This window comes from Lithobates pipiens, unplaced genomic scaffold (genome assembly GCF_037356315.1).
Source record: "Lithobates pipiens isolate NorthernLeopardFrog02 unplaced genomic scaffold, aLitPip1_a1.2 Scaffold_13, whole genome shotgun sequence".
NCBI lineage: Eukaryota > Metazoa > Chordata > Amphibia > Anura > Ranidae > Lithobates > Lithobates pipiens.
In genome coordinates, this window is record NW_027507718.1 from 181,989,173 (window position 1) to 182,005,505 (window position 16,333).

At 42.2% G+C, this 16,333-nt stretch overlaps 1 protein-coding gene across 1 annotated transcript in view; it reads left to right on the plus strand.

Annotated features, from left to right (window-relative positions):
* Window positions 1-13,464, plus strand: part of HSH2D (hematopoietic SH2 domain containing) — a 54,114-nt gene extending 40,650 nt beyond the window's left edge. Inside the window, exons 5-6 of the mRNA XM_077475955.1 lie at window positions 2,603-2,875; window positions 9,647-13,464. Of these exons, the coding sequence (XP_077332081.1) occupies window positions 2,603-2,875; window positions 9,647-10,027 (654 nt within the window). The 3' untranslated portion in view covers window positions 10,028-13,464. The remainder of the gene's footprint in view (window positions 1-2,602; window positions 2,876-9,646) is intronic.
* Window positions 13,465-16,333: the final 2,869 nt, after the last annotated feature.

Below are 16,333 nucleotides of genomic sequence, written 5' to 3' on the forward strand. Positions count from 1 at the left end.
AGTAACATTGTACTGCTCAGGGGGTTTACAGAATGCTGTGATTGGCTCAGGTACCATGTGATAGCTGAGGGACAATCACAGCATAGTCAACACAGCTGTTATGAACTAATTCATTCATAAAAGCTTTGTTGACCTTGTGATCATGTGACCGACCAGTAGATCGCGGCCAAGTGACTGGTAGAAGGCAGTCTAAGCTTGGTGACCTGTCATTCCAGAGAATCAAACAGAGTGTAATGCAGAGAGACTACTTGTAAAGTTGGAGTTGTAGTATGGAGCAAAAGACACATAAGCCAATGCCTCCTCTGTAGTGCTGGCTCCTGTCCCATGCTCCTGTCCCATACCAACTGCAGCCCATCTCTTATCCTGGCTAGCGGTCTCCAGAGTGGTGCCAGCTGGAAAGAAGAGTGAAGCAATACACTGGGCATAATAGTATAGGGCTTCTTTCACACTGATGTGCTGTGTACCCACAGTGCAGTGTGCCTGCAGTTTTCCTGCGGGTTTGCTGTGCTTAGCCATGAACTTCTACTATATCCTGCAAGTTTGGTGCACCACACCTGCAGGATATAATAGAAGTCTATGGCAAAGTGCAGCTAACCTAGGAAAGTCGCAGATGCACAGTGTGAAAGCAGCCTCATAGGGGGCTCAGAACAGTAAGGGTTCATTTACATTTGCATTTGGAGGGTTGTAAAACCTCATAGTTAAGAAGTGTTCTTACCACCCATGCCCCAACCACCCCTCCCTTAGCTGCAGTGGCCAGAGGTGTACACATGGCGCAGCCACAGCAAGAGTTATACGCCCTATCATGGTTGGTGGGTGTAGCACCTGCCAAGTATGACCCATTCAAGTGAATAAGGCCACTCTGCAAGTGCCCTGCAACCTTGTGCAGTACAGGTTAAAGCAGGAAGCACTGTGTTGTTTTCTGCCTACCTGCTTTACCCATTTGGACCCTGCAGAAGCATCCATTTTGGGACATTTGCAGAGTGGCCCCATTTACTTGAATGAGTCATGATTGGCAGACAGCAACACCCACCAAAAGCAACATGGGGTTTAATTCATGCTGCGGCATGTGTACACCTTTGGCTGCTGCCTCAGCAGCTAAAGGGGGTAGGGATTAGTGGCAGTAAAACTGTGACTCAGCTAAAGGGGGTAGGGATTAGTGGCAGTAAAACTGTGACTCAGCCACAGTGTTTTACCACATCCCAACTTTATCTGTGAATGAGCCCTAAGGGTGCTGCTGCCGAATGCAACTAAGGGCTCATTAACAAGTATAGCAGACACTGCTGCTTAGTGTGTTTGACAGGTGGTGAATAGGTGATGTGTTGCCTTCTCACCACCTGATTTAAACCCATTCATGCAAAAAAGGGAGAAGGGCTGGTGCCATGAAAGTCGGCTAAAACCTTTTATTATTGCAGGTGAACAGCAGTGAAAAAAGCCAACACATTTTGACCATCAGGCCTTAACCATGAGCACACAGTTAACCCTTTGATTGTCCCTGATGTTGACCCCTTCCCAGCCAGTGTCATTAGTAGAGTGACAGTGCATTTTTTTTAGCACTGACCACTATGTTAGTGTCACTGGTCTGCAAAAAGTGTCAAAAGTTGGTGTCAGTTGTCCACTGCAATATAATATAGCAGTCCTGCTATAAGTCCCTGATTGCCACCATTACTAGTAAAAAAAAAAAAAAAAAAAAAATCCCATAGTTTGTTGATGCAATAACTTTTGCTTATTGAGATTTTTTTACCATAGGTAGCAGAATACATATTGGCCTAAATTTATGAAGAAATTCAATTTTTACATTTTTTTATTTGATATGTTTTATAGCAAAAAGTAAAAAAAAAAATATTTTCAAAATTGTCTGTATTTTTTTGTTTTGTTTTATAGTGTAAACAATAAAAAGGTATAGGTGTTCAAATACAACCAAAATAAATCTCTATTTGTGGGGAAAAATAGGACCTATATTTTATTTTTGTACAGCGTCACATGACCACTCAATTTAGAGGAACACAGTGCCGCATCGCAAAAAATGGCCTGGTCATGAGGGGGGGTGGGGGTAAATCTTCCAGAGGTCAAGTAATTAAATACCACATTTTTTGTAGAGGTCTGTACTTTAGATAAAAAAGAGGGAAAAATTAGAAGAAAAGATTTGGGACTCAGTTCTAAAAGAGGGACACACTCTCTAAGCTTGGTATAATTGCAAGTTATGAGTGCAGGCCCTAAAGGACGCACCCAAAGGCCTTCAGAAATGCCCTGCCACACACACAGACTACTAGGTAGAACACAAAGTTTACAGTTGGTGGGGACAAAGGGGTTGAGAACACCTCTGCTAATGCACTTCATTAGATCTAGATCAGAACATAGGAAGGATAGACTTATATATATCTGGTCTCAGCATACAACTATGTGTAAGAAAGCCTGACTTCATTGTAATTTTTTACGTACTGTACCCTGTTCCAGTCTTTCAATGTGAGATAGTGTGCTAGATGCAACGCTAAGGCTTTATTTATTTACAAATGAATTAGCATATTTAAATTGCTTAAGACATTGGTAAATTTAGCTTGTTTTTTAAATTTATTTATTAATTTTTTTACCTATTCTATTGTAGAAAACAAATGCAACTACAGACTATGATGAATTATTTAAAGACAGAAAAACATTTGCAACATCGTTGCTGATGCCATCAAAGGCTTTGAGCGTTTCTCTAGCAGCTTCTGGAGCAACAGTGCAGCCAGACCTTCCTCCAGTACCACCTAGGAGGCGTCAAGTTTCTGTAACTAGTTCTGAAAGCACAAGTACTTCATTTAACCTACCTCCAAATCTGCAAGGAATTAGACTTTATCCAGCACTGCCGACACAACCCATGATGTTCAACAATGGTGTAAGTGTTTCAAACATAGATACATATGATGTGAGAAATAAGATACGGTTGTTGCTGGGTGTGATCTATAACTAACATGTTTTTCATCAAAAATGTAATATGTAAAATATTATTCAAAGGAAAAATATTCTTTATTTGTTTGCATATGTGTGCGTATATGTATAAAACCAGCATCCGATTGGAATCCGATCAGTGCTGGCAGCCAATGGCTGGCAGCACTGACTGGTATGATCTGGTGATGGGGCAATCCCCCTGTCAGAACACAATAGCTCAGTGGGGAGATCACTGTACTAACATCGCATAGTTAGTACAGCAAGCTACTCTTAAGCTCCTCAGTTTTTTTTTGTTCAGACCGCTGGGTTGAATGAAAAAAAAACTGCTAGTGTGCATCAGGGTTTAGGTTAAGGTAACTGTGTTACCAATGTGACTATAAATATTGGAGTACAGTATGTACCTGACATTGATTAGAACTGAAGAAGATACTTGGAGGCAGTGTCAAAACATCTTCAACACTACAGATCAAGGCCAGTTACAGTGGTTGTAAAGCCACAATGTGATATTGCTACAATCCCCTCTGTTACAATTAATGATGTGCCCAGTGTATGTGTTTTAAAAAAAAATATATACCACTTTATACCTTATTTCATATTGCTGATCGGTGCTCATGTGCCTGCTCGCCACTCTCCTCTCCTGATCTGATAACTACAATGGGAGCAACAGAGAATCCCCCGCTTACTTCAGGAGGAGAGAGGCGGGCGGTCATGTGAGAGCTGAGCGGTGCTATGAAACAAGGTATACAGCAGCATATTAACCGCTTGCCGACCAACCCTTGTCATTATACTGTGGTAGGTCGGCACATTCCTGCGAGCCGTCATAGCTATACATTGGCTCCTTTAAGCGGGATAGCAGGCGCCTGCTGCACTGTGGGGGTGCCAATGCTCGTGGCCTCGTGATCGCTGTATAATTGTCAATTGTCCCAAAAATGTGTCCAAAGTGTCCGATGTGTCCGCCTTAATGTCTGAGTCACGATAAAAATCTCAGATCACCGCCACTACTAGTAAAAAAAATTAAAATAATAATAATAAAAATGCTTAAATCTATCCCCTATTTTGTAGACGCTATAACTTTTGCGCAAACCAATAAATCTAAGCTTATTGCGATTGTTATTACCAAAAATATGTAGAAAAATACATATCAGCCTAAACTGAGAAAAAACTTAGCTTTTTAAAAATAAATATTTGAGGATATTTATTATGGCAAAAAGTACAAAATATTGGAGGTTATTTACGAAAGGCAAGTGCACTTGAAAGTGCATTGAAAGTGCACTTGAAAGTGCAGTCGCTCTAAATCTAAGGGGCGGATCTGAAATGAGTGGAAGTTCTGCTGATTTTATCATCCAATCATGTGCAAGCTAAAATGCTGTTTTTTTTCCCTTGCATGTCCCCCTCGGATCTACCGCGACTTTAGTAAATAACCCCCATTGTGCTTTTTTTTTTTAATTGTCGCTCTTTTTTTGTTTATAGCGCAAAAAGTTAAAACCGAAGAAATGATCAACTACCACCAAAAGAAAGCTATATTTGTGGGAAAAAAAGAATGTCAATTTTGTTTAGGTACAGCATCGCACAACCACACAATTGTCAGTTAAAGCAACGCAGTGGCATATAGCAAAAAATGCTCTTGTCATTAAGCAGCCAAATCCTCTGGGGCTGAAGACTGGGCACATCATTTAACGTAGCACAGTGGACTGTAGCAATATCACACAGTTATGATAGCTGTAGAAGGGGCGGGGAGCAGATCAACACTGTCATAAGCTGGCAGGCAAGGAGGGAGGGGGAGAAAGGAGAGACAGCGGGATGATGGAGGCACGTAAACTGACCATGGTATCAGGGTATTATGGTATCATGGTAGCAGCCATGAAAAACATGATCAGTCTCCATACTGGTATCCAGTGAGATCCCCTGGAAATGTCAGAGCTATATATCAGACCTAGAGGGTCGATATGCCTTCCTGAAAGGCCTTATAGGTGACATACAGGTGACATTAGTGACAATATACGCCCCCAATGACAGACAAGCTACATTCCTGGAAGCTTTGGGAAAACTTCAGGAATTCAGAGAGGGACAGTTGATCTTAGGCAGGGACTTTAATGCCCCTCTGATCCCATCAGTGGACACGTTGACGACCAAATCATCCATCCCGCCAAGCAAACTCATAGCTAAAACACTACACAACTCCCAATTGATAGACGTCTGGTGCCTACAGCATTCAGGTGAGCGTGATTACACTTTATACTCTCCCATGCACAAGGTATACACCAGAACAGATTATTTCCTAATTCCCCACACCCAGCTACATGCCGTTTGTACAACATCGATAGGCAATAGGACATGGTCAGACCACGCACCCATATTCCTAACATACACCCTATCCCACACCTCATCACCCAGACACCGATTTTGGCGACTTAACCCCCCTAGCGGTAATCCTGAGTCTGGCTCGGGTTGGGAATTCACTAGCAGGAGCGGTAACCCCGAGCCAGACTCGGATCGCTTCGCTGGATGCAGGGGAGGACACAGTGAGAGTTACTTACCTTGTCCCCTGGATCCAGCGATGTCCGCCACGCTGTGTGATTGAGCTGTCCTCCGCTCGATTCACACAGTGCCGAATGCCGCCGAGCTCCGTTCCCTGCGATGTTACGGCGCACGGGAGCGGAGATCGGCGGCAAATTCAAAAAAGTAAAAGTACACAAAACACACAGAGCACTGTAATCTTACATATTACAGTGCTGTATAAAAAATTACACACCCCCTTTGTCCCTAGTGGTCTGTGCAGTGCCCTGCATGCACTTTTATATTATAAATACTGTTTTTTCTGCCTGAAATTTGGAGATTTCCATAGCAACCAAAATGTTTTTTTTTTCAGTGTTTTAGGATTTGATTACATTATTGAATATTTTTTATTATTCTTTATTATATTATAAACTTTATCATACCCGGGATGTTTGCTAGACTCTGGTTTGAACAGATTTAAGTGAGTTATTCCTAAGAATTACAGGACTACAATATAAAACGCCAGATTTCCATGCAAAATAATTGTACCGCTTTCAGCACCTAAATCCAGACTGAATCATACCACCAGGGAGGTTAATGAAAGTCCCTTCCAGACTTGACGTTAGTCTAATAGCCAGCATATACTCCAACCCAACTGCCCGGGTGAAAGCAAACAGAGTTCTCTCCGGTCCTTTCCCATAACAAACAGAACGAGACAGGGATGCCCCCTGTCCCCCCTCCTGTGTGCCCTCTCAGTAGAACCTTTCCTACCCATGGTAAGATTAAATCCAGACATACAGGGAATAAAAGTTGGACAAATACAACACAAAATTTCGGCCTATGCAGAGGATCTGCTCTTTTCACTAACTAACCCAGTGTTACCCTACCAAATCTCCTTAAAGAATTCGAAACCTATGGGAAGTTATCTAATCTAAAGATAAACGTTACCAAATCGGAAGAGATGGGGATTGGGGATCCTCCCAGTGATACAATCAAACTTCCAATTTAAGTGGACATCCTCTACATTGACTTACTTAGGCACCGATATTCCACCTGACCTTTCAAGCATATATGAGAGTAACTTTCCCCCGTTATTAGCAAAGACCAGGATGTTATTAAATAAATGGCATAAAGGTCTACATTCATGGTTCGGGAGGTGTAATTCACGGAAAATGTGTATACCGCCAACATTTTTATACCTTTTCCAGGCCCCCTATTAGGATACCCCCTACATATTTCAAACAAGTCCAAACCCTCTTTACCCGCTTTGCTTGGGCACATAAAAAACCATGCACCCCACACACTCAACTTTCCTGCCCAAACAATGTGGAGGTCTTGCATTACCCGACATCAGGAGATACTATCAGGCCATAAATCTAGGCAGGGTTATTAACTGGAGACACCATCATAGATTTAAACTCTGGGCACAAATTGAGCAACACCAAACCGAAATCCCTCTAAAGAATGCAATGTGGAGTGGAGACTCTTTACCCCAAGAAGGGAACACCATACGACAATGTTCTCATTCTACCCTACAAACTTCCCTAATGAGCAAGACATCACCACTTATTCCAATTATAGATAACCCTAGGTTTCCTCCGGGTCTCTCATCCATGCAATTCCTATAATCGAGGAACACTGATTGTGTTACCGCCTCACAGTTTGTGACAGGAGACAGATTGCCCATGATCTCGGAATTGATGAACACCACAGGCCCTTTCCAACTTATGTTCTGGAATGTGGCACAGTTACATCATTTCCTATCAGACTTATTCCAAATCCCTAAGATTACAACAGACCGCTGAATGCATTCGAAGAGTTCTACTCAGAACAGAACCGCTCCCATACGTCCTCTCCAAAATGTATTCCCTTCTAAATACCTCCCACAACAGCCGAGCCTGCCTTGCATTACGAAATGGGAAACAAACCTCAACCGTACTTTCACTGCATTTCAAACACAGAATATGGTCAGTTTCTCTCTCAAGTCCTCACTTTGCACTAAAATGCAAGAGACCAACTATAAGATCTTGACAAGGTGGTATTTGACACCTAATCGCTAATATTTCCCCTGACACTTCTGAACGGTGTTGGCGTTGCAAAGAGGACAGGGGAATGATGCCCTAGACTGACACTGTTCTGGACTACGGTCCGCACCATCTCCCAAAAATTCACAGACTTCCAGATCCTGAACGACCCGGCATTTTTCCTACTCCACATATCAAATATATGTCCCAAAGTCTATAAAAAATCAATTCTACATCATCTGATGAATGCAGCAAAATCGTGCATTCCCTTACTGGAAACAGCAACACCCACCATCCACGGCACTTTGGCTGTGGAGGGTGGAAGAGATTAAAAAGATGGAGGACCTGATATTATCAGCACAAGACAGACATGAAACTTTCAAGAACACCTGGGATCTTTGGAACATGTATATATTCTAGAGCCCTCTACGAGACCTGAGCAAATGAAAATTAGATGAAAAACCAGAGTTTAGAACTGAACTGAACCAGAATAACAAATTGAATCAAACGCCACCATATCCAGATGTATCGTCTGGGTGACGATGCAGTTTTTCATGGCCAATTTTTCAGGAAATGGCTGGTGTTAGCACTTCGATCATCACAACACCAAGGTTAATATGGTGTCAGGATGATTGAAGTGCATTATTTTTATTATTATATTGTAATATAAAATGAAATAGTTCAACTCACCATAATGCAGAATCTGCTAACAGATGCAGGTTGTCACTTATTACCAGATGCAACGTGCCACGATGCCTATCATCAAATTGCCACTTGTCACATCACCTGCCACCAGATGTAGATTTCCACTTGCCACATTGCATGCCACCTGATGCAGATTGCCCCATGCCACCAGATGCAGATTGCCACATGCCACAGTCGCATGCCACCAGATGCAGATTGCCACAGTCACATGCCACCAGATGCAGATTGCCACATGCCACCAGATGCAGATTGCTACAGTCACATGCCACCAGATGCAGATTATCACATGCCACCAGATGCAGATTGCCACTAGATGTAGATTGCCACATGCTACCACATGCAGATTGCCACAGTCACATGCCACCAGATGCAGATTGCCACATCCCACCAGATGCAGATGGCCACAGTCACTTGCCACATGCCACCAGATGCAGATTGCACCAGTCACTTGCCACATGCCACCAGATGCAGGTTGCCACAGTCACTTGCCACATTCCACTAGATGCAGATTTCCACATGCTGCAACCGAGATTGCTTTTTGTAATAAGTAAAAAAAGCAGATTGCCACATGCCATAGTCACATGCCACCAGTTGCAGATTGCCACAGTCACATGCCACCAGATGCAGATTGCACATGACACCAGATGCAGCCTCTTCAATGCAAATTGTCACTAAGCACAGAGGCAGTGCAGTGGAGTAGTGGGTTCCACGTGAGAGAGAACAGCGGTGATGTGGGCGGCGGTGAGAGATGATGTAATCTCCCTGCTCCCCTGCTTCACCTCCAACAGTATAATGGCCGGGCTATGTGGGCGGAACAGCAATGATGCGGGCAGGCGGTGGGAGATGATGTAATCTCTCTGCTTGCCTGCTTCACCCCCAACAGTGTAGTGGCGGGGCTGTGTGAGCGGAAGTGCGGTGATGGCGGTGATCTCTCTGCTTGCCCACCGCCGCACCTCAGTGCAGACTTCACGGCCTGGTTGTAATCAGGCTGCGGCCCGGTAGTGGGCCACGGCCCGGGGTTGGAGACCCCTGCTCTTCGGGATATGGAAACATCATCTTCTTATAATTATGAGGTTCAAAGGGGTTAAATAAAGCTACAGGTAAAACAGAAAGCCCATTAACAACATCAGAATCTGTATACTATAACAATTAAAGTGGTATCAACAAAGCCAACCAATTTAATTTGCTTCCTAAAGTTCACAACATGTGTATATGATTGTACAATCTTCTCAAAAATGTATCAACATCTATCAATGTAGTGTGAATTTGTAACCTAGACTGCATATAAACTGAATGAATTTTTAGTGCATATATAGTTGTTGGTAAATCTAAAGTGAATTGTATGGAGATTGTAGAAACAGATTGTAAAGATCATAGCCTGCATGGCAAGCATGCATACTGTACATACAGTATACAGGAAAACCAATGTCAATACTGGAACACTAACCTGTGTAACTGTGTTTTAACAGCACTGTACAAATTCTCTTTTTCAGGGCTGTGAGTTACCAAAGAGTATTCCACCTATGACAAAGTCATACAGTTTGGACTCATCAATTCCCACTGCAGCTCATAACACAAATTGTCAGATTAAAAATGAAGAGAAGCAAGGACAGGCACCAGTGAAACCATTGAACGCTTGTCGGAATGCAATGACCAAAGCTGCATCTTTGATAAAGGAAGGGGAAATAATTCAAGATTTCAGGAAAATGGAAAATGTTATGACAACACACTTAAGAGGTGTGAAGGAAAATTTTGAACGCCTTGGACAAACAGGACAGAAGGATGGAAAGCCAACAATACAACCAAAAAATAAAAACACAAAATTGCCAGAGGAGTACAAGCCACCTCCCCCATTCGCGCCCGGATTTTGTTAAATTGAAAATACTCAGTTGAAAAACTGACAATGCAGCCCTGCTGTGCAGGAGACATTTATGAAGGATACAAAAAGGTGATTGCCTGCTGCTCTATACCGCATGAGAGGCAGATCAGGAATGGCCAAAAGGCAAACATAGATCATATCTACGGGCTTTGTGGGGAAAAATTGTGAATCCTTATTTAGGAAAAATAGAGGCAAAAATGCAAACTACTGCTGTATTACATCATTTAAAAAATGAATTTAGTTTTAACAAGCTTTTACCTGTGACTATGACCATTCTATATAGGCATTCAAGTATTTACAAATTCCTAAAAATAGTAAATGATCTTTAAGGTCTGAAACTGCAGACACGTGGATGAATTCATTCCTATAGATTGCAGCAGAATCACTGAAGTCATTCAAGTCTTTCTCTCAGCAGTCCAACTTACCCTTCTACTCCACCTCCCAAATCATCTGCACAATCTTGCATTAGAGATGAAAAGACTGGAAGGCTGATGAGGCACTTCTGGGAGGGGGAGCAAAATGGGATAAGATGGCCATATATGATTACATTTTTTTTTTTCAATCAGCCAGCAGGCTAAACAAAAATAACTGAATTAATTCCCTAATCCACACATTCAAAGTGGATGCAGGAGTCATCCCTACTGTGTCATTGTATTCTGAGAGCGGAGAAGTTAGCTGGACAATTACACCATCAAAATACATTGATCAGTGCTGCAGGTTTTTGGCTGCAGCGCTGATTGAACTAAAGTTTTCCCGCAAACCCATTCATGAGCAGTCGATAAGTAGGTCAACTTCTCTTCAACAGGACCAGCCTCTGGAAGGACTCTGGCAGGAATCGGCTCAATTTCAATACATCTATGCCCAGTTTTAGACAAGGACTTCTGCTATCAAGTTTGAGCTAAATTGTTCTTCAGTGCCTTCAGATACAGAAGCTATTGAGGGCTTGTTTTAAAGGACAATTTCCGCTTGTTAGGAAAATGTAAATATTTGAAAATTCATAGCCTGACCATATTTACACTTTACATGGTTTCTTTGTTTTAACTACCATATTTATTTGTGTATAATGCGCACAGGCGTATAACATGAACATTCATTTTAAGAGGGAAGTTTCAGGGAAAAAAAAATTACATTTTAAGTAAGGAGCTTTGAAGCAAAATAAGTGTCAATGCCCATCTGCAGCCTCACCATTGCCATCAATGCAGCCTGATCAATGCCCATCTGCAACCTCACAAGTGGCATCAATGCAGCCTTATCAGTCCACATCAATGCAACAGCCTCACCATCACCATCACCATCAATGCAGCAGCCTCACCATTGCCATCAATGCAGCAGCCTCACCATTGCCATCAATGCAGCCTGATCAATGCCCATCTGCAGCCCAGAGAGGACAGGGAGTGGGGCAGGACAAATGCCAACAGATTACATACAGTGAGAATCACCTATGATAGACAGAACAGTGGTCCAATGGTGGCCCAGGAGATGGGACTTCCTATTACAGAGGCCGCCAAGTAAACAGGAGATTCTCACTGTATGTAATCTGACGGCTCTCATCCCGCCCCCTCCCTGTCCCCTCTGAGGCAGCTAAAATTGAAGTATTTGCGTATAACACGCACACACTATTTGCACCCGATTTTCATGGTGAAAAAGTCAGTGTTATACGCCAATAAATACAGTAGGTCTTAGTGTAGTTATATTCTCTGTGTTGTTTTTTTGCCTTACCTTGTAATGATGGACTCACATATTATGGCTGCAGTTTGTAGTGTCATGGCTGATCAATTCCCCTGGCTCTTTGTGTGTATGTGACTGCTCTGCTTGCTTGTGTCTCTGTCAGATTTTTTTATTATTGAATTACTCTATAGCGCCCAACTGCATGTGCACTAGACTGAGAAATCCAGGGATTGTGGGATATATAGTTTCTTCATGGGAAGAATTCGGTCTCCCACTGCAAACAGAGTTTAGCCATTAACCTGTGTAGTGCCATGCTGCATGCCTCATGTTTCCACACTGAAACTGCTAGGCACAACAAATGACACCATGTAACTACATGATCAATACACATTTTATGCAGATATAAAACACAAGCTAAAGGTAGGAAGGGTTACCATGCTTTTAAAGTTGACCTTCCTTAGCTGGTTTATTAGTCACATTAAATGTATATTATCTGTAAATATAATTTCCCATTTCAGCCTCAAATAATACCAAAGTTGCCAAGCATTTCCTGAGAAGAAGCATGTTTTTACAAATTTTACTTAAAGTAGAACTTCACCCAAAAGGAGAAGTTCCACTTGTTTGCCTCCTCCCCCCATCTCTTTAACAAATGGCACTTTTTTGGGGGAAGGGAGTGGTTACCTGATTTTGACAGGTAACCACTCCCACTTACGGTCAGATCGCCGCGGTGATCCGAGTGGAAGTTTGGCCACCAACCTCACCTTCTCCCACAGCCTTTTGAGACACATCACAAGTCCCAGAAGACTGCAAGTCCATTCTCAAGTGTAGTTCAGCTCCCGCATGCACAATGTGAAGCGGCAAGGCTTCACTGCCGGTTTACCTTAGTTAAGATGCCGGCGCCTGGACCCAAAGCCCATTGAAGAATTAGTTTAAGTGTGGACAGCATTGGATCCCTGGACAGGTAAGTGTCCTTATTTTAAAAGTCAGCAGCTGTGGTATTTGTACTTTTTTTGGCGTAGACTGGAGCCTCTCTTTAGGGTGCCTATCTGCATTGGAGAACTCTTGTCCAATGAAGACATTTGTGGTCCGTGTAAGGAATATACATACATTTGTAAACACTTTAGACACTTTCATGACTCTGGCTGATGATCCCTGGTTAAACCTGTGGGGTAAAAGTTATTTTTTCTCTATGGTTTTTCCCAGGTAAACATTGATTTCCTCCAAGAGACAGGTGATCATAGGTACAGGTGGCTTGACATTACTTGACTTTAGCTGAGGGAGCTACCTAGACTCTACTCCTACACTTTATTTTTTAATGGCTTGCCAACGTTAAGAATCCTAGGCTTTAAAAGGAAAGCCAAGAATGCATATTTTTTTTATAGCAGTTACAAATCTATTAGATAATGAATCTATTATATTTCCAGGATTTTTCAAAGTGGTTCAAAAAGAAAGGTGATAATATGCTATATTTTGAGCATTTAATTCACTTGCTGTATAAAGGTTTTACACTTTTGTAGAAAGTGTTTGAATTCTGTTAATATTTCATATTTTCAATATTGTACTGATTTTTTATATTTATTTCTCATGTAAAACATTTCATGTGATGTATTTTCTGTGATCCTAAAGAACCATTTTGCACTTATTTAGGTATTTCAAGTAAGAAAGTTAAGTTATGTATTTCTACATGTTGTTTAGTACACTACGGGACACTAGGGAGTCTGTATGACATGAATCTGTAAAATAAATTATTTCTCTTTACTGACATTAATTGTTGTAATCAATATGAAAAAAAACACCAAAAAAACTATCAGTCATACAGTAGAAGTTGTTCTGAACTGATCATGAGGACAATTCAACGCATGCTCAGAAGCATTGAACTTAATTTTCTCGGCTCGTCGTAGTATTGTACGTCACCGTGTTCTTGACAGTCAAAAGTTCAGAGAACTTTTGTGTGACCGTGTGTATACAAGCCAAGCTTGAGCGGAATTCCGTCGGAAAAACCATCCAAGATTTTCCTGACGGAAATTCTGCTCGTGTGTACAGGGCATTAGGCTTCGCGACCAATCAGGTCTTAGGACTCCTGGCCAATTGGGTATCAGGACCCACTTCCTGATTGGCCGGGAGGAGAAACAGGAAGACGTTAGTGAATATTAATTCGCTGATGTCACATAATGGGTGGCCTCGGGTGCAGTGCTGTGCGCCACGAGCCCACCCTTTTTTCAGCTAATTAACCACTTCAGCCCTGGAAGATTTTACCCCCTTCCTGACCAGAACACTTTTTACAATTTGGCACTGCATTCGCTTTAACCACTTCCGGACCGCCGCACGCCGATATACGTCCTAAATTTGAAAAGAAATATCGTTGCTATGACTGCAGATAGCTGCCATAACCCTGATATCCTCTTCTTCAGCCGGCGGTCCGGTTTCCAATAATGGTGGCCTCTGTGGTGTATTCACTGCAAGATCTTTTTTATCGGCGGTGGGCTTCCCCTTGCAGCCGGGCTTTGGTGCCCTCTGATGCTTACCGGAGCCGTCGGCAGCAGCAGAGGTGATCAGATCAACTTCCTTGTTTGGTATGGAGACGAGTGAGAGGAAGATGGCCCGGACCTGTCTCCATACAGCAGGGCAGAAGCGACGTCAAAATGTCCCTTCTGTCCATAGCTCTTAACCTCCCTGGCGGTATGATTAGTTCTGGTTTTAGGTGCTGAAAGCTGTACAATTATTTTGCATGGAAATTTGGCGTTTTATATTGTAGTCCTGTACTTCTTAGGAATAACTCTCTTAAATCTGTTCAAACCAGAGTCTAGCAGACATCCCGGGTATGATAAAGTTTATAATATAATAATAAAAATTATTCAATAATGTAATCAAATCCAAAAACACTGAAATTTGCTCATTTGCAGAATTGTCGCTGTCATTAGATTTAGTGTTTGATGATGAATTTCCCCACAAATCGCTATCGCTCAATTCTGCAAGTGATCATAATTTATTATCGCTGTTTTCTAGTTGGTCTAAAATCACTTTTGACATAAAGGGACAGTTTTTGGTTGCTATGGGCAATCTCCAAATTCCAGGCAGAAAAAACAGTATTTATAATATAAACGTGCATGCAGGGCACTGCACAGACCACTAGGGACAAAGGGGTGTGTAATTTTTTTATACAGTACTGTAATCTGTAAGATTACAGTACTGTGTGTGTTTTGTGTGTTTTTACTTTTTTGAATTTGGCGCCAATCTCCGCTCCCGTACGCCGTAACGTCGCAGGGATCGGAGCTCGGCGGCATTCCGGCACTGTGTGAATCGAGCGGAAGACAGCTCGATCCCACAGCGCGGAGGACATCGCTGGATCCAGGGGACAAGGTACGTAACTTCTCCCTGTGTCCTCCCTGTATCCAGCGATGCGATCCCGAGTCTGGCTCGGGGTTACCGCTCGTGGAACTAGAATCCCAACCCGAGCCAGACTCGGGATCACCGCTAGGGAGGTTAAAGGGACTTTTTTTTATTTTATTTTTTTAAATGACAAGTTTTTTCTTTATTGCATTTTAGATAAATATGAGGTCTGAAGTTTTTTGGACTCTCATATTTAAGAGGTCCTGCCATGCTTTTTTTCTATTATTTCTATTATTAAGGGATGTTTACATTCCTTGTAATAGGAATAAAAGTGACACAATTTTTTTTAAAGAACGGTGTAAAAATCAAAAATAAAAGGAAACATTTTTTTTTTAAACACACCCCGTCCCACCGATCTTGCGTACAGAAACAAACGCATACGTGAGCAGCGCCCACATTTGAAAACGGTATTCAAATCACACATGTGAGGTATCGCAGTGATTGGTAGAGTGAGAGCAATAATTCTGTCCCTAGACCTCCTCTGTAACTCAAAACATGCAACCTGTAGAAATTTTTAAAAGCCACCTATCTATGGAGATTTTTAAGGGTAAAAGTTTGTCACCATTCCACGAGTGGGCTCAGTTTTGAAGTGTGACATGTTGAGTATGAATTTACTCGGTGTAACATTGTCTTTCACAATATAAAAAAAAAATTGGGCTAACTTATCTGTGTTATTTTTTTAATTAAAAAAAGTATATTTTTTCCAAAAAATACGGTGTAACAGAAAATATTGCAACAACCACCATTTTATTCTCTAGGGTGTTAGAAAAAAAATGTATAATGTTTGATGGTTCTAAGTAATTTTCTAGCAAATAAAAACAATTTTTAACTTGTAAACAACAAATCTCAAAAAGAGGCTCGGTCCTTAACCACTTAATGACCGCCTCACGCCGATGTACGTCGGCAGAATGGCAGGGCTGGGCACAAGCACGTACCTGTACGTTGCTTTTTAAGTGCCCAGCCGTGGGTCGGGAGCGTGCTGCTGGTGGTCCTGTGCTCCGTGGCCGCGGGACCAGCGGACCCGATCGCCGCTGGCGATCCACGATCAGGTCACAGAGCTGAAGAATGAGGAGAGGTCTATGTAAAAAAACCTATCCCCGTGCTTCCCTGTGTGGCTGTCACCGATTTTATAGGGAAGGATGATCAGTGACATCAGTGACATCACATGCCAGGCCACGCCCCCTACAATAAAAAAAACACATAACGTCATACATAACACCTACATTGCCCCCTAGTGGTTAAC